This window comes from Lathyrus oleraceus, chromosome 2 (genome assembly GCF_024323335.1).
Source record: "Lathyrus oleraceus cultivar Zhongwan6 chromosome 2, CAAS_Psat_ZW6_1.0, whole genome shotgun sequence".
NCBI classification, from domain to species: domain Eukaryota; kingdom Viridiplantae; phylum Streptophyta; class Magnoliopsida; order Fabales; family Fabaceae; genus Lathyrus; species Lathyrus oleraceus.
In genome coordinates, this window is record NC_066580.1 from 349,662,957 (window position 1) to 349,684,385 (window position 21,429).

General features: G+C 32.3%; 1 protein-coding gene across 1 annotated transcript; it reads left to right on the forward strand.

Annotated features, from left to right (window-relative positions):
- The first annotated feature begins 15,773 nt into the window (after positions 1-15,773).
- LOC127119460 (hydroxyproline O-galactosyltransferase GALT6) lies at positions 15,774-20,393 on the forward strand. Its single transcript, XM_051049695.1, has 7 exons — positions 15,774-16,762; positions 18,256-18,488; positions 18,703-18,993; positions 19,086-19,214; positions 19,312-19,485; positions 19,686-19,793; positions 19,870-20,393. The coding sequence occupies exons 1-7, from the start codon at positions 15,991-15,993 to the stop codon at positions 20,077-20,079; spliced, it is 1,917 nt and encodes a 638-aa protein (XP_050905652.1). The 5' UTR covers positions 15,774-15,990; the 3' UTR covers positions 20,080-20,393.
- The last annotated feature ends 1,036 nt before the right edge of the window (positions 20,394-21,429 follow it).

Sequence of the window (21,429 nt, forward strand, 5' to 3'; positions counted from 1 at the left end):
CAAGACCAACAGTCCACCAGATGTTTTTTAGGATTTTTCTTGTTGTTAAGTATTTTAAGGTCCTAAGACCACAAACAAAATTAAAACACACAAACAATATACATAACCACAAGATATGGCTCAAATGAGCAAAGGGAAAATGACATAAACAAGTTAAATGAAATGTAAATGACAATGAATGATAAATGACTGAAATTTAAAGGGCACAAAGTAAATGACTTAAAAGTAAAGCAATATTAATAAGAATTAGTCAAATGTTAGTCAAGAGTTAGTCAAGTGTTGGTGGTGGTTTTTAATTGATTAAGTCATTCTTTGGAGAACACTCAACCATTCATTCACAAGTATGAATCCTTAAACCAAGACATCTTCCATGAGAAGGGCTCCAACTTGGATAATTCAACAAGTATGCCACTAGCTCCCATGAAAGGAAAAAAGATCAAGTCTCCATACAATGCCATGAAGAATGGGAGACTTATAATCTCACTTACTAGAATGTTATGCCATTAGGGTCAAATTTAGCTCTATGTTAAGCAAACATAATTGGACTTATGTAAAAGTCACAACTATCTGAGGTCGGGCAATAAAAATTTAGGTGTTAATGTATGTTAGAGATTTGGTACAAAGAACCAAACTCCTAAAATATACCATATATTAAAAGAAAAGATCAAGAGGGATGGACCTATCTCAATCATACTTGTATTGGTTCATCTGACACAAGGTCATTAATGAGACAATTAGCCTTAAGACATTAGAGATTTCATTGGTCAAATGAGGAAATGGGGAAGAATAGGGATGAAGATGAAGAGGGAGGGGAAGATAGAAACACAAATTGACCAATAGAGGATTTTCATCAAATCAAAACCATCCATTCATTTTGAGAGATGAAATGTACATTTCATCAATCCCCTAAATCCAATGGTTTTGATCCACCAAAAGTCAAATCAACCTTGACCAAGGCCCAAGCAGGAAGTCAAACATCACTAAACCATAAAAATGGCTCAACATAATTTTTAAACAATTAATCAATTAAGAATCCAATTAAAAGTGAATTAAAATACATTTTTATTTGGTCAAAACCTAAAATCCCTTCAAAACACCAAATAAATCTCCAAGGGATTTATCCTAGGTCAAACAAGGTCAAAGGACCTTAGATAAAAAATTTCATGATTTTTGAAAAATCAGGAGTATTTTTAAACAATTAAAAATATGCACAAAAACATTTAATTCATGAAAAATATCAAAATTACTCCAAAAAATAATTTTAATTCAGAATATGAAAGAGAAAAACATTTAAAGATTTTTGGTGAAAGTATTAAAAATGAAATTAATATGAATTAAACAAAATAAAAGGATTAAATGAAAATTCATAAAATAAAAAGAAATTAGAAAAAATAAGGGTCATCAGATCTCCCTCATTACTTGAGGTGGCAGATCTGATGGTCACACGCACACCTTTAATGGTAGACACAAGTCAAAGTGATATACGCGTGGTCATTCAAACCAAAGGCCAGGATTAAAACGTTCCAACATGATCAGATGGCCAGGAGGTGTGTCAACACACCATCGGATCTAGGGCTTCAGTCATCTTCTCCGTTGACCTCCACCGGACTGGTCCAACTTCATCTCAATGGAAAATGAAAAACAAGGATACTGTTTCAAAGAGAAAATGCTCAGGATCTCGAATCTGGCCTCAATTTTCTCCAATTCCAAGTATATAAAAAGATACAGGGATTTGAAGTTTGAGGATCATGAACTAAGTTGCTTCGATTTAACCTCAAAGCAACTCAACCTTGTTGCCTACATTGGTAGGACTTCAGCCAACCAAAAATCAAAGAGAATGGTGAAGAATTGAGAGAGAATCGAAGAGATGAAGTTTATGAAAATTCACCTTCGAGGGAGCTTGAATCTTGCTTCCAATTGGCCTTGGCTTGACTTCAGAAGCTTGTAGGAGTTAAATTGGATCAAGGAAAGGCTTGGATTCTAGGAGTTTCAACTTCAAAACTAAAGTGAAATTGAAACTCGATTTTCAATTGAAAACCTTCAAGTTTGTCCTCTAATAGTGAGGGTTAGGATTGCATGTTCAAAGCTTGGGCAATGTGTCTCCAATGCTGAGCATGAGGGGTCTTATTTATAGGTTATGCAATTGGTTTTCACACCCTTCCATCAAAATGCCAAAAATAGTAAACTTCACTTGCATGGTTGCATGGACGTGTGATAGGCCCATGAAATGATGTAATCAGGTCCAAATTTCATCATGTGCAATGCTGAAAGTGTGTTATGTAATCATGCAATGGAAATTGGAATGTGAACATGAGATTCATCCAAATGGAGTCTTGAAGAGAAGCCATGCGCAAGCCATCCAATTCTTGGCCAAATGAGATGATAAATGAAAATTTTCTAAGTACCAAGCCAAATGTTCACGTCTTCCACCTTGAATAACTTTTGTTATGGGTTTCAAATGGAAACTTTTCCTTCATCAAAGTTGCAGCTCTTTCACACCTCTTCAATTTGGTAACACATTTGACCTTATTTGGATTTGGCATGAAGGAATTATGCATTTTAGAAGTTAAGGAAAATCTCTTGTTCAATGGTAATGGCCCAAAATGACCTATAATGTTTCCTCTTGGCACATGCATTTGCAAGTTGAATTTGAATTTATTTAAAGAACCAAAGTTAGATAGGACATCTTTAATTTTCTCATGAAACTTTAATGGCCTTCATATCATAAATATTTAGCAAGTTACGGTCCTTGGAAGTTGACCTCCTAACTAGGGTTCAGACAAAATGACCTATAATCTTTCACCATAAAAAATGACTTTAAATGCAAAACTAGATCTTGACCTTAACATGAAAGTTTTTTTTAATGTCATAAGGAGTAAATTTTCTCTTGGAATCATTTTTATATGACAAAAATTGTAGGAGATAGGGTCTAGGGAACCTCAGTTTTGACCAGTTGATTTTCTCTGTTCAAGCACCATGAACCAACTTGCAAACTTGAAGTTATCTTGATCTCTTGGACTCATGGAGGATCATTTATGTATAAGATGATGTAATATGAAGTATCCCTTGAAATTATTTGATCAAATGATGAAGAAACTTGCTGAGGAAGTCACACAAGATACCTAGATGAATTAGGGCTTCCAAGGCAAACAAGTGTCAAACTCTTGATGAATTCTTGATCAAAATGGTAAATGAGAATCATGGGGATCCATATATGATGTCTAGGGTCAATGTAAACCATCTCTTGATTAGTCTCCTTGCATTGAGGGTCTTAAACCTTAGATATAAGCTTGACGAAGCATTGGTGGATGCACACACTACCTACAAAAGAAACAAAGCTATACATAGACATATTTTTGGTATTTTGGTTAGTAAATAATGAAAAACAAAGTATGATATAATAAAATGTGCTTGGTGACCTCTCCCAATGCAACCCCAATGAATGAGGGGTAAGGAGGATGTCAAGGTGTGATCCCAAAGCCAATGCATATGATGAGATAGCATGAGGAATCTTAGGGTCAAAATTGGGGTCTTACAGTCATCTACCGAAATGACAATTAAGAGATGATGGCAGTAGCCATGGAAAGAGTAACGGGAAATGAAGATCCTCTGAAGGCGGAGACTTATGCACTCAAGATGGTTGTAAAGCTTGCAATGGATTCCTGCTTCAAAAGGATTATCTTTAAATCTGATAATGAAACCTTGGTGAGAATGATGAATGATAAGGAGAAACTTCAAAACATGAGTGGTTTGATGTGTAACAACATTAAAAGAAATTTGAATTGGTTCAAAGGAGCTAGGGTTGTGCATACGTGAAGACAAAACAATTCCATCACACACATGTTAGCTAGCAAAGCAAGTATGAATGAAAAGAATGCTTGGATAGAGGAAATTCCTTTATTCATCCAGGCCCAATACCTGTATGAAAAAACCCATTTAATCTATTAATAGAGAATTTTTCCTATTAAAAAAAGATGTGTAGAGTCGAGATTTGAACTTGCGACATACTATTTATTTATCTTTAAAAGGTGTAATTTCAACCATTAGGCTACTTGACTGGAAAAAATATATTAAATTTACAATTAAATAATATTGATGTTTCTTAAAATTTTACGATTAATAATATTTGTGTTTCTTAAAAATTTATAAATGTATTTTAATAAAATAACAAATAGTAGGCTTAATTTAGTTTATTTTATCTCATTCACATAATTAATCTCTCTATTTAAAATTTAAATAATTTTGATTCTCTCGCATATTTTTGCTTTTAAAATTGATTAAGTGTCTATTTTTAAATAACATGTTACTTGTGAAACGTCATAAATCAGCATATGAACTTTGGTAGGACTTTAAAGAATATATAAATTACATCTCATAAAAAAATGAACATGTCGTCAATTTTTAATGAAAAAAATTTGAAAAGGAAACAAAAATCTTTGTAAATTTATGTGTCATTAAAAAATATCATGTCATCAATTTTAAGTGAAAAATGTGAGGAGATATTTAAATTATTTGAATTTAAAAAGGGAGACTAATTATGTGAACGAGGTAAAATAAAGGGACCAAAATTGTAAATAAAATTAATAATATATTAAATATTTGATTATTTATCAAAGTAAAGTTTTTTATATATTTAAGATAAAGAAAATGATTTATTATGTATATATTCACTAGGGAAAAGTTTTTTACACATTTATTTAATAAAATGCTTAATTACAATTCTGCTCCCTCTATTTTGTCTGATTTACGAATTTAATCCATCTATTTTAAAACCAAACATTTTTAGTTCTTCTTTCACATTTTGACACTTAAAATTGATGATTTGTCCATTTTTAAATAATGTGTCACTTGTCAAACTTGACAAATCATCATATAAGTTTTTTTTTGGAAACTAGCAAAAGATTGTAGGAGTATGCATAAAACTAGCAAAAGATTGTATAAAATTAGCACATTTCTCCATCCTATCAAGAGGTAGTATGCATAATGCAATATAGTCTCAGTTGATTCATTTGTCTGGTTTCAAATTTAGTTGTTTCTACACTTTTAGATAATACATATGGTGATCGAGAACAAGGTCTTCTTATCTTGATTTAGCACTTGCAAAAAAGAGAAAAAATGATTATGGCAAAAGGAATGAAATCGCTCAACGTTTGTTGCATGATATGCCTAGTCCCACTTTCTCCAAGCACTTAACACTCTTAGATCACTGCAAGAATAAGTATTTGTCATCTTCAACCCTCCAATATAGATACAATAATTAGTTGGACATTGAATAACTTTGTCCATGAGATGTCTTATTGTCGACACACAGTTTCCACACAATCTCTGTAGGAAGTTTTAAACCCTTAGAGGAATCTTTGCACACCAAATAAAATTACACTTTAGGCTAACTCGTAGATTATTTGTATCAATTGTCCAATCTATGATGGGCACTACAGATAAAAAATATATCATTCATTTCAAACTTAACACTTTTAGATCACTGCAAGAATAAGTATTTATCATCTTTAACCCTTCAACATAGATACAATAATTAGTTGGACATTGAATTCCTTTGTCCAAGAGATGTCTTATTATCGACACACAATTTCCACACAATCTCTGTAGGAAGTTTTAAACCCTTAGAGGAATCTTTGTACACCAAATAAAATTCCACTTTAGGCTAACTCGTAGATGATTTGTATCAATAGCCCAATCTATACAACAATGATGGGCACTATAGATCAAAAATATGTCATTCATTTAAAACTTTGATATCACTTTGTCATTCTGAATAACTTCAAACAACGAGCTTTGAAGTAATTTTGCCAGACAAAGTATGGATCAAGTTGGTGTTAAACTGTCTACCATTATTAAAAATTAGATCGGAAAATTTTAAATTTGTCACCTTGAAAGCCAATGAATACCCTTAAATTTATCTTGATTATGCCCCTGAAAAAAAGAGTTTTTCATCTTCTCAATTTTTCCACTTAAGAAAGTTAGAAACAAGAAGATACTCATTATATATGTCATTATAGATTTTAAGACCAAATTGATAAATAAAAAATTATATCCGCCTGAGAAAGACACTTGTAGCTCCATGAGTTGATCTTTTTCCAAACTTTATCTTTCATAAACTTGAGAGTTGCTTTTTTGTTCCTAGAACATGTTGGAATCTTAGAATATTAGCTAAAACAGTCTTGATGTTTTGCATAATATTTCTAAAGAAGATTCTTTTTTAAAGATTGATGGCATACCCATAAGCTTTTTTTATAAGTAAAAAGAATGTTTTTTCCAACATATTCGCTCCGTTATCACCAACTCTAAAGAATAAGAAGCAATATATTAGCAAAAAAGAAATGGGAAATGATCATAACATTCTTACAAATTTTGATATCATAAATCTCCCTAACTTTTTCTTGTTTAAATAGAAATAAGAGGCCTTTATAACAAAGAATAAATAATTACAGAGACAGAGGGTTTCTTGTCTCAAACCACATCCCAGAACACTAGGTCCCATCTTGTTTCCATTCACAACCACAAATTAATCCATAATTCCCACACAATGCATAATCCATCATATCCACTTCTGACTGAATCAATAGATATGAGAACATCATTAAGATAGTTTTAATTAAGTCTAGCACAAACTTTGCCTATGTCAAGTTTAAGAGCCATAACACCAATCATATCTCTAGTTTTAGACTTCATATAATCCACCAACTCAATAAATTCCATATCATTATCAAGAATAGATCTCCCATGAGCAAAGGTTGATTGGTTATCAGAGGTACACTTATCGACCTTTTTTTATATGCTTTGCAATAAATTTTGTTATCACTTTATGCAACACATTGCAAAGGGAAACCAGTTTCCAGTCTTTGATAGACAATCATTCTTCTCCTTTCAAAGATGTTCTCCATTTTCATAAAAAAATGACATCTTTAAATTCTTCAATGAGAAACAGTGTGTTCAATAGCTCATTATCCGCCAAAGAGATGATGTGCTCTAAAGAATGGAAGTTCCACTTCCACAAGCTAGGATTCTTCTAAAATAGCTCCTTAAAATACTCTCGAGCCATCATACATATATGAGTTGTCGATGTACACATGTTTCCATTAGTATATGCCAATCTTGTGATAATGTTGACGTTCCTTTTGGTGATTGATGTTGTTTAACATGTGACTTCCCACACAAGAGGGAGGGGGATGAATTGTATGGTCCCGAAAAACATGGTTTCGAAAAACTTTTTGGATTAAAATCAGAGTTAAAATACATTTTGAAAAAATGTTCAAGTATTAAGCAGCGAAAAAAAATACATAACATAAATTATGGAAAATAAAGAGTTAAGGGAAAGAGAGGAACACCAAGAGTTACATAGGTTCGATCAAACAAGAAAATAACATACTCATCTCCCCAAGAATTGATCTTTGAGAGATTTTAGTAGGTAAAACTCACAAATCCCCTTATGCAAGGAAAACTAGTTGACTTCCAACCTAAATAGTAAAACTTGGAATTTGGCAATTGAGTCTTCTCTTCCAAATGATGGATTGAAGTGGTTAGTCCTCTTTCCAAAAACAGGTAGATTGAAGCAATTAGTCTTCTTTCCACGAGAATCTTGCAGCAGTTATTCTTAAAGCTTCTAAACAACCTTTGTAAGCTTTTACCACATGATGAACTCACGAACCTTAAACCTTGGTTTTACATGGGCTAACCAAAAATCTAAGAGACTTTAATATCAGGATAATCTCAAACCTTATCCAAACTTTTATCACATGCTAAGCTTTAACCTAACCTTGGTTTTACCATAGGCTAACCAAGAATTTATGATATTTTACCACGAGCTAATTGCTTCTAATCACATGTTGAGCTTGAAACTAAACATGGGTTTGATCATACAATCCCTGAACCAAAAGCTTTTACGGATTTAGCTTCATACCCAAACAATCCCTAAATGGATAATATTGAACCAAGGTGTATACAAAAGATTCCCTTGGTGAATTTACAATTTTACCCTTCCAGAATTACAAAATATCCTCACTCACAAAAGGACTTTCTCAAATAAGCACTTCGGGTAAAATATTAGTGAGAGAAAGTACAAGAATTTTTTTAAAGAGTGAGAAGTGTCAAAACATGATTCTGGATAAAATGGAATGAGGGAAGGAATCTCTATTTATAGGCTAGAGGTGACTCAAAAAGGAAATTGATTTTAATTCCTTTTAAGACAATATGATCGATTAGAACCTAATGCTAATCAATTAGAAACTTCAATGGTAATCGATTACCATTTCCAAAAAGGAAAGAAAAGATATATAGTCGTTCTACATAATTAAGGCACTGCTTTAATTTCTTAGAGCTCAATTTTGAACTGGTCTAATCGATTAGACAGGTGCTCCAATCGATTAGAAAACTAAAAACTTTGCCCATAGCAATTTTGACTGCTCTCAGTTCATCTGACAGAACTTCAAGATATTTTAGAAAATATTTTTTTGAGAAAAATAGTTTGAAAATACTTTTTAGTGAGTGTGTGTGTATTTTAGACATGCATTTTTTTACGAGAATGTCATTATTCTTTTACAAAAAAATCACTCAATCTAAGGTAGGGCTTTCTTATACTTCAAGACTTTGTCAGATGATTTCTTTTATAGGCACTTGCTTGAGTTTATATGAGACGAGCCTTGATTTTATATTCCATTTAGGTTTCCATCATCAGATAGTCAAGTCCATCAAACCTTAATACTTAGGTTTGCATCTTTATCCACTTATCACTTATGCTTGACTTGTTAAAAGACATCATCGTCAATTAGTTGCCATCATCAAAAGTTCAACAAAAGTTATTGTATAATTCTATTGGCTTTTATTTTATTTTCATTTGATTGGTACTTTTCAATTATTCTTTCATTCACGATCTCAAACTTCATTGATGGTAAGACAAGTTTTCCTATTATAGTTTTCTCTCCTCTGAACTCTTCATCTTCAAAGTTGTATCCCGTCTCTTCCAAAATTTTGGTGGTTTGATTCCCATATGGAAAACATGCTTATTCTTACTTGTTATCCATCATTTAATATATTACTTGTTATTCCAAGTTTACATTAACTTTGTTTTCTCTTAACCACATTGTTTCCATATCAGGTTGGATTATGAGGCTGAACTTACTTTTTATTGGAAAAAGTATGTGATTAATCACATAATGAGTCATAGAAATCACATGATGGATGTATCTAGAAGTGAAGTGATGGGGTATAGACGATTATAGTTCCCTCATAATAGAGTATGCAATAATGATGAAGTTGTATTTTCTTACTTTGTCTCCAAGTTCGATGATTGCATCTTCTTGAGGAAGTCATAACATCTCTCTAAATTCTTCCACTGAAAGAGTTATCCTATGCCTTTTTAATTCACTTCTAACTATTCCATTGATGATATGAAGATTTGAGAAGAACATCTTTATCAAGGATGTATATATCCTTTTTGAGGGCATAATGAGAAAGGTTGATAGGTTGGGTTCTTCGAAGGTCTTGAAGAATTTGCATTCTTTGAAGTCTTGTGAATCTAGGGTGTGGGTTCTTATAAGAGATCGGTTGGAAATTTTATGAAAGAATCTTACTTCTTGTTGTTTGGTAGAGAAGAAGTCAGAGAAGGGGCTGAAAAAGCTTAGTCTTTTAGGGTTCATGATGATTTTTTAAGAACAATCTCACACTCAGAGGTTTGAAATAAAAATATGCAATGAAAGATAATGAAGGAGCATACCTATTTATAGCATGCCATCTGAGGATTTGATCGTGTATTTTCGATCAGTATTCAATGTAGATTGTGTTGATTAAAGATCAAATCAAAATCTTTCTTGATTGAGTGAGCTAATCGATTAGCTAAGAGCTCTAATAAGTTAGTTTGCCAGATTCTTCAGGATTTTGTGTGATCTTCATTAATGTTGAGATTTGATTTGCCTGATGTACAAGTTTAACTTAGATATGATTTAAAATTTAGTGCGCCAAGATCTTCTAATCGGTTGTGCTAACCGATTGGGCCAACATGGTTCAGCCTCCTTGGTGCATGTTGGATTTTATGCTGGATTTTTTGCCTTTTAACACCCCCATTTGCTGTTATTTGCACCCATTTCATATAATGCACTAGAATACACATCTTTTGGGTTAGGAAATAATTTATTAAGGTTTTAATAAGAGTTATCTTATTATTTTCACCTTAAAATAATATATACCTATTTTATCAAGAAATCTTGATAAATACTTCCCCACAAAGGGGAAAAACCAAATATATTATGGTGTCTCCTTCTCTACACATCCTTAGACATGAGAGTTAGTATAAACAACAAAATGAATAAGTCCATTATAGCCATGTTTGTTCAATTGATCACTAAGGATCATAAAATTTGAGATATTCTCAAACAATATGCTTTGATTACAACAATTGACATTTTCCATCATAAATCATCATCCTTATATTTCAAAACCATTGTATACTTTGGAAGTATACTCTTTCTTTTCACAACTTCATTAATAATCGTTAAATTTTTGAGTACAAAGCATACCTGCAAAATACTAAGGTTTCATCTTTGGTGCTCATATCCTTATATTTCAAAACCATTGTATACTTTGGAAGTATACTCTTTCTTTTCACAACTTCATGAATAATCGTTAAATTTCCGAGCTGCAAATCATGCCTACAAAACACTAAGGTTTCACCTTTGGTGCTCATATTTTTTCGGGCCCGAGTGCATTAGTTCCAGATGATCTAAGGTTGTTACTTTTAGATTTTTTCAATTTATCAAAACAAAAAGGTTCTATGTGAATTAGTCTCTTACAATGTGTGCAATTATAAACCAGGCACTTCTTTTTCTTATCTTTCCTAGGTTTTATATCATTTTTAAATCATATTCCATTTTTATTTAGGGAAGACTTTTGGCTAGATAAGATTAAATTAAGCTTGTCCTTTCCTTGGGTTTCAAGAATATTAGTTAATTCTTTTATAAGGGAGCCACACCTCTTACATTCTCCTCTTGAGTTTCTAATCTTATTTATTTCCATTTTGAAATATTTATTAACTTATTTAAAAGACTTTAACGATTCCTTAAGAACTAAGTCGCGTTACCTAAGTTTTTCATTTTCTTTCACTAGCTGAGCACTCATTTTAAACAATTGTTTATAAGAGGGTTTGGTTACCATAGTAGTATCTTCCTCGTAGGACGCCTTTAAGCATATTTCATCTTCTTCGTTAGAAGATGATTGTTTCATATTTCTCCATGAGGTTGATGTCTCTCCTCCTCTTCTTTGTTTGAGTATTAAAGAAACTTATTCTTCTTCTTCTTTTTCGTTCCTTGAACAAGAGGGTTCTTTATTTGATGTTGAATCTTCCGAAAATTGTTCAACTACTGAGTATATTTTTTCGAAGGATTCTATCATAGTTGTATGATAAGAGTATGATGATGATTCTTCGGTTTGTATTCCTTCATCTTTGAGTAATTGAACTAGTTTGTTCAATTTCTCTATAATTTTCTTCTTTCTTGGTTTTTCCTGAAATTCATGAAGGTTCCCATCTTTTGATTTAAGAGTTGATTTAAACTTCCAATTCTTAACTCTTAGATATTTATTAGTGATACAATTTCAAACATACTTTCCAGTATTTCTAAAATCTGGAAAACATCCAAGAGTGGTAGCTTTTTCTTTGCCTCGTGTGTTCATATGCTCTTGTTTGATACTTGTAAGAGTTTCATATATCATTTTAAGAATATCCCACATTTCCTTGGTGGTTTTACAAAAATGGATATAGTAAAGCTTACTATCATTTACAGACATTATTATAAAGCTTTTGGTTTTAAAATCTATCTCAAATTTTCTTTTTTCTTCTTCGGTCCAAAGAGACTTGGGTTTATCTACTACTTCATCATTTACTTGATGAATAGGGATAAACGGACCATTGACTATTGTTTCCCAAAATTATTGATTTATGCTTTGTAAAAAAATTCTAAACCTAACTTTCCAAATATCAAATCTACTATCATTAAAAAATGGTGGTGAGTTTAGAAAAAATCTCTTATCGAAAGTCATCTTCCTCCTGAGACGATTAGTCATTAAGCAGGAGTTAGACTTTGATGCCACTTGTTGAACATGTGACTTTCCACACAAAAGGGGGTGGATTATGTGGTCTCAAAAAACATGGTTTTGAAAAACTTTACGGATTAAAATCAGAGTTAAAAGACATTTTGAAAAACGTTCAAGTATTAAGCAGCAGAAAATAAATTTCAGAATATAAATTTCAAAAAATAAAAAGTTAAGGGAAAAAGAGGAACACCAAGAGTTATTAAGGTTCAGTCAAATAAGAAAATGACTTACTCCTATCCCCAAGAATTTATCTTTAGAGTATCCAATAAACTTTGAGAGATTTTAGTAGGTAAAACTCACGAACCCGCTTATACAAAGAAAATTGGTTGATTTCCAACCAAAATAGTAAGACTTGAAATTTAGAAATTGAGTTTTCTCTTCCAAACGGTGGAATGAAGCGGTTAGTCCTCTTTTCACAAATGGTAGATCGAAGCAGTTAATATTATTTCCACAAGAATCTTGGAGTGGTTAGTCTTCAAGCTTTTAAACAACCTTTGTAAGCTTTTACCACGGGCTGAGCTCACAAACTGTAAACCTTGGTTATACACAGGCTAACCAATAACTTGAAAGATTTTAATATCGAGCTAATCTCGAACCTTAACCAATATTTTATCAAAGTCTAAGCTTTAACCTAACCTTGGTTTTACCATGGGCTAACCAAGAACCTATGAGATTTGGCCACATGCTAATCTCGAACCTATTAAGCTTTTAATCACTGACTAAGCTTGAACCCAAATAGGGATTTGATCAAAAAAATCCTCAAATCAAAAGCTTTTACAGGTTTAGCTTCTAACCCAAACAATCCTTAAATGAATAATATTCAACGAAGGTGTATACAAAAGATTTTCTTGATGAATTATAATTCTACCCTTCCAGAATTACAAAATATTCTCACTCACAAAAGGACTTTCTCAATTAAGCACTTAGGCTAAAATGTTAGTGAGAGAAAATAAAAGATTTTTTTAGAGAGAGAGAGAGAGTTAGAAGTGTCAAAATACGATTCTGTATGAAATGGAATGACATAAAGGGCCTCTATTCATAGGCTAGATGTTGGCTCAAAAAGAAAATTGATTTTAATGCCTTTTAAGACAATCTAATTGATTAGACCCTAATGTTAATTGATTAGAAACTTCAGTGGTAATTGATTACAAGTTCTAAAAAGGAAAGAAAATATATCTAGTTGTTGTACATCATTAAGGCGGTGTCGTAATCGCTTAGAGCTTAAATTTGAACTGATCTAATCAATTATATATGTGCTCTAATTGATTAGAAAAGGCAAAACTTCGTCTATAATAATTCTGACTGCTCCTAATTTATTTGACACAACTTCAAGATATTTTAGAAAATATTTTCTTGAGAAAAATCAGTTTGAAAATAAGTTTAATGTGTGTGTTTTAGCCACGCACTTTTACGAAATTGCTCGTTTGCTTTTACAAAACATTTACTCAAACTAAGGTAGGGATTTCTTGTACTTCAAGACTTTGTCGCATGCTTTCTTTTGTAGACACTTACTTGAGTTTATATGAGATGAGGTTTGAGCTTATATTCCATTTAGGTTACCAACTTCAGATAGTCAAGTCCATCAAACCTTAATACTTAGGTTTACATCTTTATTTGCTTAATCACTTATGCTTGACTTTTTAGAAGACATTGGAGTCACCATCAATTAGTTGTCATCATAAAACGTTCAACAATTTTTTTTGTCCTAGTTAAAAGTGTATCACCTTCAAAGCAAGGTTCAACAGTTGCAACATGGTAGAATCGAGTATCGAGATCACCATTTTTATACCAGTGTGTTGTGGCTCTTTGTTTCCAAAATATATCACCATGAATAAGAAGGGAATTAATGTGTCTTCAGAGAGCTGGAAAGTAATTTATATTTTTTTTGCATCAACATCGTAACAAACTTTTTCAATCTTCATTCTAAGTTTCTCAATTTATCTTATCAATTTGTGACACTCGTCTTTACTTTACCTAGTTAATCTTCTCCACAAATTTCAAGTTTTCTTACACTATTATTGTCCTAATACTTGTGTTATTGTTCATTTTCAAAATCATTAAATCCTAGTTCATTTAACCACATATTTTCAAAATTGAAATTGTTGTGGGTTCTAGTACTTCTTATATCTACTTTACAACTTAGTAGAATGGGACATTGATCTGATGAGATGGTTGTTAAAAATTGTACCTTCACTTTAGGAAAAAGAAAACATCAATCACTGCTAGCTAATTCCTAGGGGTGGGAATAGGCTGAGTCAAGCTAGACTTTCCCAAGCCTATGTCTGATCTACTAAAAAAATTCAAAGTCTAAGTCTGACTTGTAGTCTGTCATAAGCTTATATTTAGCCCTGAGCCTGACCTTTTCGAAGACTTGGTTGACCTATTATCCCACTTAAATTCCTATTTCATTCGAACATATATAAATAAGCAATTCAACTAATGTTTAAACATACTAAAAGACTAATAAAATTAAATGTTTATTTGTATCGACTTATTCGATCTTATTTAGTAGCATACATTTTATGAGACTATTTTGTTTGGAAGAACTTATGACGTTATTTATAAATTTTTTTAGCTTATTTTTATATGTTCTTCAAGATATCTAAGTTTTATTTTTGTATTTTAATTTAAAGTACAAAATACAAAACTATTCATATTTATTTAAATAGATTTGACATAATCTTTTTAATTAAATAAACTTATAAATTTTTTTAAAACATTTTCTATTTAAAAAAATCAATTGACTTGAGTCCGACCTAAGTCTATGTAAGTTAGGCCGTATACCCTATTTTTAATCCTATTTTTTCCCGCAACTAGCCTATATGAACCCACAATCTTAAATCATGTAAAATAATATTCCTCCTTAAGGATATCCACCAAACCTCCATCCAATAATGTTAGTCTAAAATTATTAATTAACTAATTGATTTGTTTAACTTTTTTCTTTTTCTCCTTTGATGAAAAAATATAATTAATAATTCTTTTCATTTTTATTATAATTTTTTTTTTTACTTTTTATATACATTAAATAATTAATGTATTTAGTCTCTATATAATATATATACTTTGATTATTTAATATACATAAAAAATAATATTTTTTATAATAAATAAAGAGCATTAATAACTTAAACTCTATCTTTTCTATGATTTATATGATTATTTTTTTATAATTAGAATTTTGAGTCATATTTTATTATAACAATTGATAAGAATCAAGTGTTTCAAAATATTATAATTAAAATAAATATTTTTTTTATCAAATAATTTAGTTATTAAAATTTTATGTTTTAAAAATGAATAAGTGAGATGACACGAGTTTAAATTTGCACTTAATATTTCTTCACAATTATCAATTGAATTGACTTAACGAAATTAAAAAAAAATATATTTAAATACATTATTACAACTAAAACTTTGTTTAAAGATTATTAAAAAGAAAAAAAAAAGGAAATCAATCAAATGGAAAAAATAAAATAACAAAGTTTTCATTTTAATGAAGAAAGTTAAAATTAAAAGTAACAAAAAAAACAAAATGAATGCTAAAAAATTACATTTCATATTGAAATTAATAATTTTAAAATTCCAAAAAAGTTTAATACATTATTTTTAATATAAATTTTTTATTGAGTCAAATATTTATATTTGTAAACTACACTTTCCTTAAAATAACTATTTTTCTAAGTTACAAGCTTTCATTTTCATTCTCTTTCTCTGTTCTGTCTGCATTTATATTTATTCATGTCACTGCAACAAGAAACCATTTTTCAATCTTCCCCAAATTCCAATTTTCAACAAGCTTTCAAAATTCTTCAACAAACCTATTGATTCCATCTTCTTCAAAATTTCAAATTTTGTCTTCCGTTTTTGTAGTTAAAACCAAAGTATAAAGATGAAGAAGGTAAAGCTTGAATTGTTTACACTATCCAATAGGCTCACACTGATTCAAATATTCACGTTGTTGATGCTTATCTACATGCTCTTTATGAGCTTTGAAATTCCCTTAGCTTTCAAAGCAGGGGTTGGTTCAGAAAAAGTTGCTATTGGGTTTCTCACCGACTCAATGCCGCTTTTGGCAGAACAAAACCGTCAAGAAATTCGACCCTTTGGGTTTCCGTTACAGAAAGTTTCAACTTTGAGCTTCAACAAGAGCTTTGATGGTGCATCAGAGCTTCACAAGGTAGCAAAACAAGCTTACATTTCGGGGAAGAAGTTATGGGAAGAAGTTGAGAGTGGTAAAGTTAAGAGCTTTTCGGGTTTTAGAGTCGAAAACAGTTCGGATACTTGTTTGAATTCGGTTTCAGTTTCTGGGTTTGAGTTTAGAGAGAAGTTGAAAGGGGTTATGGTTTTGCCTTGTGGGTTGACACTTTGGTCTCATGTGACTGTTGTGGGGACACCACGTTGGGCTCATGGTGAGAGTGATTCGAAGATTGGGGTTGTGAAGGATGGTGATGAGCCTGTGATGGTTTCACAGTTTATGATGGAGTTGCAGGGTTTGAAAGCTGTTGATAATGAAGAACCACCAAAGATATTGCATTTTAATCCTAGGCTTAAAGGGGACTGGAGTGGGAAGCCTGTTATTGAGCAGAATACTTGTTATAGGATGCAATGGGGTACTGCTCTTAGGTGTGAGGGATGGAAGTCTCGTGCTGATGAGGAAACTGGTAAAGTTGAAAAGTCCTTTTTTATATACATGCATGTGTTTTTGTTTGTGTTTTATACTTGAATTAGGGCCTTTCAACGCCAACTAGGGCCGCGACAAGTCTGATCCTCGAGTCGGCGTGATGACATTTTGATTTTCTTACACGGGTTCGGGCTGCCCGAATGGGCGATGACAGGAACCGAACTTAGGTTTGTGTTTTCTAGGGAGAGTCATGTTATCAACTCCTACAATATCATGTTTCATGTTTTTCAATTGAATTTAGGATAAGAGGTTTTTCATAAGAAAGGAGATTGAGTATCATGTGTTTCTATGAATACAATATAGTCTTACAGTTTTACAAATAGAATCATTAGTGATAAAATTGGTGTGGCCCTCAATTGTAAAAAAGATGGGTTAGGCGGTTTGGGGATGTATGGAAAACACTTAGCCGCCATAGATAGTTTCTGGTCAAATGAAGAATAGTCCAATAGCTAGAGATAGACATAGACATAGACTAAAGAAAATTGCATGTCAAATAATTAAGGTGCATTTAGAGGTGAGTGGTTTATCTTTGGACTTAAGAAGTGATAGGAATTTGTGACTTTGACTTATCCATGTAGTTGACTTTGTGATAGGGGCTTATGGCACCGATTAATACATGTAGCCGATTCCATTTAATGAAAAAAATTTAGGGTGGTTATTATTTTTTACTATTGGTAAATTCTATCTCAAAAGTCCAACTTTTCAAAAAACGCGGATCATTGGGTGATAATGTAATACTATAGTTTTTGATGTCTGAGGATCAAGTTTTATTGATATTATTCGCTCATTCTCTTATTTGAATGATTACATTTTGAGTGTTTGTTTCATATTTTTCTCCTTTTATGTCTGTAATACAAAACAATGGAGAAATAGAATAGGATGTAAATCATCAAATTCCAGCTGGGTGGCTGAAATGAAAGAGGGTCTTTGGGGTTTTATGTGACACAAAAATACTGTTCAAATTGAAGGGAAAATATTATGAGACAGCGGTAAGACCTGAGATGTTGTACATGACAAAATGTTGGACGGTTAAGAATAAACTCGAGAATAAACTAAGTGTAGCAAAGAGGAGGATGTTATGTTGAGTGTGTGGTAAGACTAGACGTGATAAGATTAGAAATGACAATATTATAGAGAGTGTATTGGGGTAGTGCCTTTAGTAGAAAAAATGGTAGAAAGTAGGCTTAGGTGGTTTGAGCATGTAGAGAGAAGAACTGCAGATTCTGTTTTAAGGAAAGGAGTCAAACAACTAGAGGAGCAAGAGGAAGACCTAGAAAAATTATAAGAGAAACTATTAAAGAAAGATCTTGAGATTAACGAATTGTATAGAAACATGATCTTGGATAAAACATTTTGGAGGAATTTGATCCATGTAGCTGACTCTACTTATTGAGATCAGGCTTGGTTGTTGTTGTTGTATGTCTTGTTACAAGGGACATTGATTTCTCTTCTGATTTTTGTCATGTTATGAAGTTGATGGACAGGTGAAATGTGAAAAATGGATCCACGATGACGATAACCGATCAGAAGAGTGGAAGGCGACATGGTGGTTGAACAGACTAATGGGTCGGAAAAAAGTCGTGCATGTGGACTGGCCATTTCCTTTTGCTGAAGGGAAGTTATTTGTTCTCACCATAAGTGCAGGCTTGGAAGGTTACCATATTACTGTGGATGGGAGGCATGTGACGTCCTTTCCGTATCGCACAGTGAGTACAAATTTTGATGTCAGATACAGTCCTTTGTTTTTTTTTTGTGTATTTTTGAAATATGTGTAAGTTGTAGAAGATACAAAAGCAAGAGAACACAACGCGTGCAGTGTCTGTATTTTGATGTTCAAATAACACGACTGTATTTGATATCTCTTGGATGTATGAATGCATGAATGTCTTTCAGTACTTATGTTATATTCACATTTTGCAGGGATTTGCTCTTGAGGATGCTACTGGATTATCGATAAACGGGGACGTCGATGTGCAGTCTATATATGCTGCTTCCTTACCTACATCACATCCTAGCTTTGCTCCGCAGATGCATCTCGAATTGCTTCCTCAGTGGAAGGCTCCACCTATTCTTGGCGTGAATGTCGAGCTTTTCATTGGTATCCTTTCTGCTGGAAACCATTTTGCAGAACGTATGGCAGTGAGGAAGTCATGGATGCAACATAAGCTAATCAAATCCTCACATATTGTGGCTCGGTTTTTCGTAGCCTTGGTAAGAGTGGCTGCATCTTATCTACCACAAGTAATGATAAAAAATTCCATAAATAGTTTACACAATGTTTTTTTCCATTTTGCATATGATAGCATGCAAGGAAAGATATAAACGTGGAAATAAAGAAAGAAGCCGAGTATTTCGGTGATATTATTATAGTCCCTTACATGGATCATTACGACCTTGTTGTTTTGAAGACCATAGCTATATGTGAATACGGGGTAAGTGATCGGAGAGGAGAAAATGCTGCTAATTCGTATTTGTATACATTGTTAAGTTGCTATATTATTGGTTGTTGACGAACACGGTTTGTTGCAGATTCGCACCGTAGCTGCCAAGCATATCATGAAGTGCGACGATGACACATTTGTTAGAGTGGATTCTATCATAAGCGAGACAAGAGAATTTGAAAGTGATGAAAGCCTTTATATGGGAAATATGAATTACCACCACAGGCCTCTTCGCGACGGGAAATGGGCTGTAACCTACGAGGTATATCTTCTCTTTTGGTTTCTCTAGCTTTCTGCGGTGATTATTTGCTTTTATTTTTCCCTTTATACCAGTTGCATATTATAGTTCGGTTTGAATTGATTTATTTGAACTTATCTACCGACAAAAACATTTGTGAGATGTTTGGAAAGATCATATGACATGTTTAATTTCTTATTTTCATTTTTTTGAACAACTTTTAGGAATGGATAGAGGAAGAGTATCCTCCCTATGCTAACGGCCCGGGTTACATCGTCTCATCTGACATTGCTCAGTTCATTGTATCCGAATTTGAACAGCAAAGACTAAAAGTAAGTCCGTGTTTTGAATCTTCTGATACACGCCGCGATAATCTCTTGACCGTTAACTAACTCCGACTCGATGCAGTTATTTAAAATGGAAGATGTAAGCATGGGAATGTGGGTAGAGAAATTCAACAGCTCAAAAGAAGTAGAATATGTTCACAGCTTCAAGTTCTGCCAATTCGGTTGCATTGAAGATTACTACACCGCGCATTACCAATCGCCGAGACAAATGACATGCATGTGGGATAAATTGCAACATCAAGGTAAACCACTTTGCTGCAACATGAGATGACAAAGACAGAACCACCACATCTAGGAAAGTTAAAATGTCATGATAATGTTAAGTTATGTAAATTAGCCTTCTCTCGAGGCGGTTTTGGTCAACCTATCAGTTCGTTGTTTTTTCTCCCTTATTTGAACGAACCATTCTCTCACCTTAAAGAATAGAATAGATAGTCTAGGCATGTTACATATACATATTGAGAGGGGGAGAGAGGGAGAGAGTGAAAGTTGGGTACTACAGCGATTGATGAAGGATCAAACCATTGGGTTGTATTTGTAGTGTAGACTGTAGAGAAAGCTGAATAAAATTTGTTTCTTCTTTCACTTTGTTGGCATCAAATAGACCATTTATTTTGAAGGAGTAATTACTCCTTGTATTATGGTATTTTTGGCAGAAAAGGAAGAACAAGTGATAAATTAATGTGCATAAGGCAGTTTTGGAGTTCTTTTTCAAAGATTGGTTCTTCCTAAGATGAACTTCAATACCATTCTTTTGATTCCAAAAGATTGTGTTGTTGATTGAGTGGATAAGTTTACATCTTTTTGTATTGAAGAATATCCAACAAAACACATTTAATTGGTTTGAAATTTTCAACATTTTTGTGTTCATTAACAAAATGTGCATCTAATTTTTTTAAATCTAAAATCATTTAAGACAATCTTTGAAAATTCTAATCGAAGTTTGAAAATTAAGGACTGTAGATGGCATTATGTTAATCAAATAGGAAGTATTTAAAAGAGTTTTACCCGAGTTTATTTTTAAAAGGTATAGTATAAGGTGTTGGAGTTAACAATGATGCTGCGAGAGGAAGAAGATGAAAGAAATGCAAAAAAATTGCAAAGAGAAAGAAAGAGAGAAAAAAATGTAACTAACTTTTTTTTAAACTCAAAACTCAAACAATTCAAATCGTTCAATCGGTTATAAATGTAAGTAATTTGGGTTTATGTATATTAATCCAAATTCAAATGCAAATTAAATGTAAAGTAACAATTTAAATTTGAATTATATTTAACATCATTCTTTAATTTACATTCTAGATTAAAAATTTACAACATCAATTTTATACTTCAAATTGATGAAGTGTTCAGTTTTGATTGTCTTGGTGAGTACAACTATAAGTTACTTCTGAGTACTGACATGAACAACCTCAAACACTCCATTCTGAACTTGATTGCATAGAAAATGATATTTAGTATCAATGTTCTTACTTCTTCCATGCAATACTGGATTCTTGACAAGATTTATGGCTGATTTGTTATCTATCATCAACCTGACTGGTTTGCTCACTTTGAACTTCAGTTCCTGCATTAAATTCGTCAGCCAAATGGCTTGACACGATGACAACACACCAGTTATGTA

Excerpts from the sequence above, each read along its gene's own strand:
- LOC127119460 (XM_051049695.1), top strand. The coding sequence starts at position 15,991 with ATGAAGAAGGTAAAGCTTGAATTGTTTACACTATCCAATAGGCTCACA. Across the intron at positions 18,489-18,702 it reads CGTCCTTTCCGTATCGCACA|GGATTTGCTCTTGAGGATGC; the intron begins GTGAGTACAAAT and ends CACATTTTGCAG. Across the intron at positions 19,794-19,869 it reads TTGAACAGCAAAGACTAAAA|TTATTTAAAATGGAAGATGT; the intron begins GTAAGTCCGTGT and ends GACTCGATGCAG.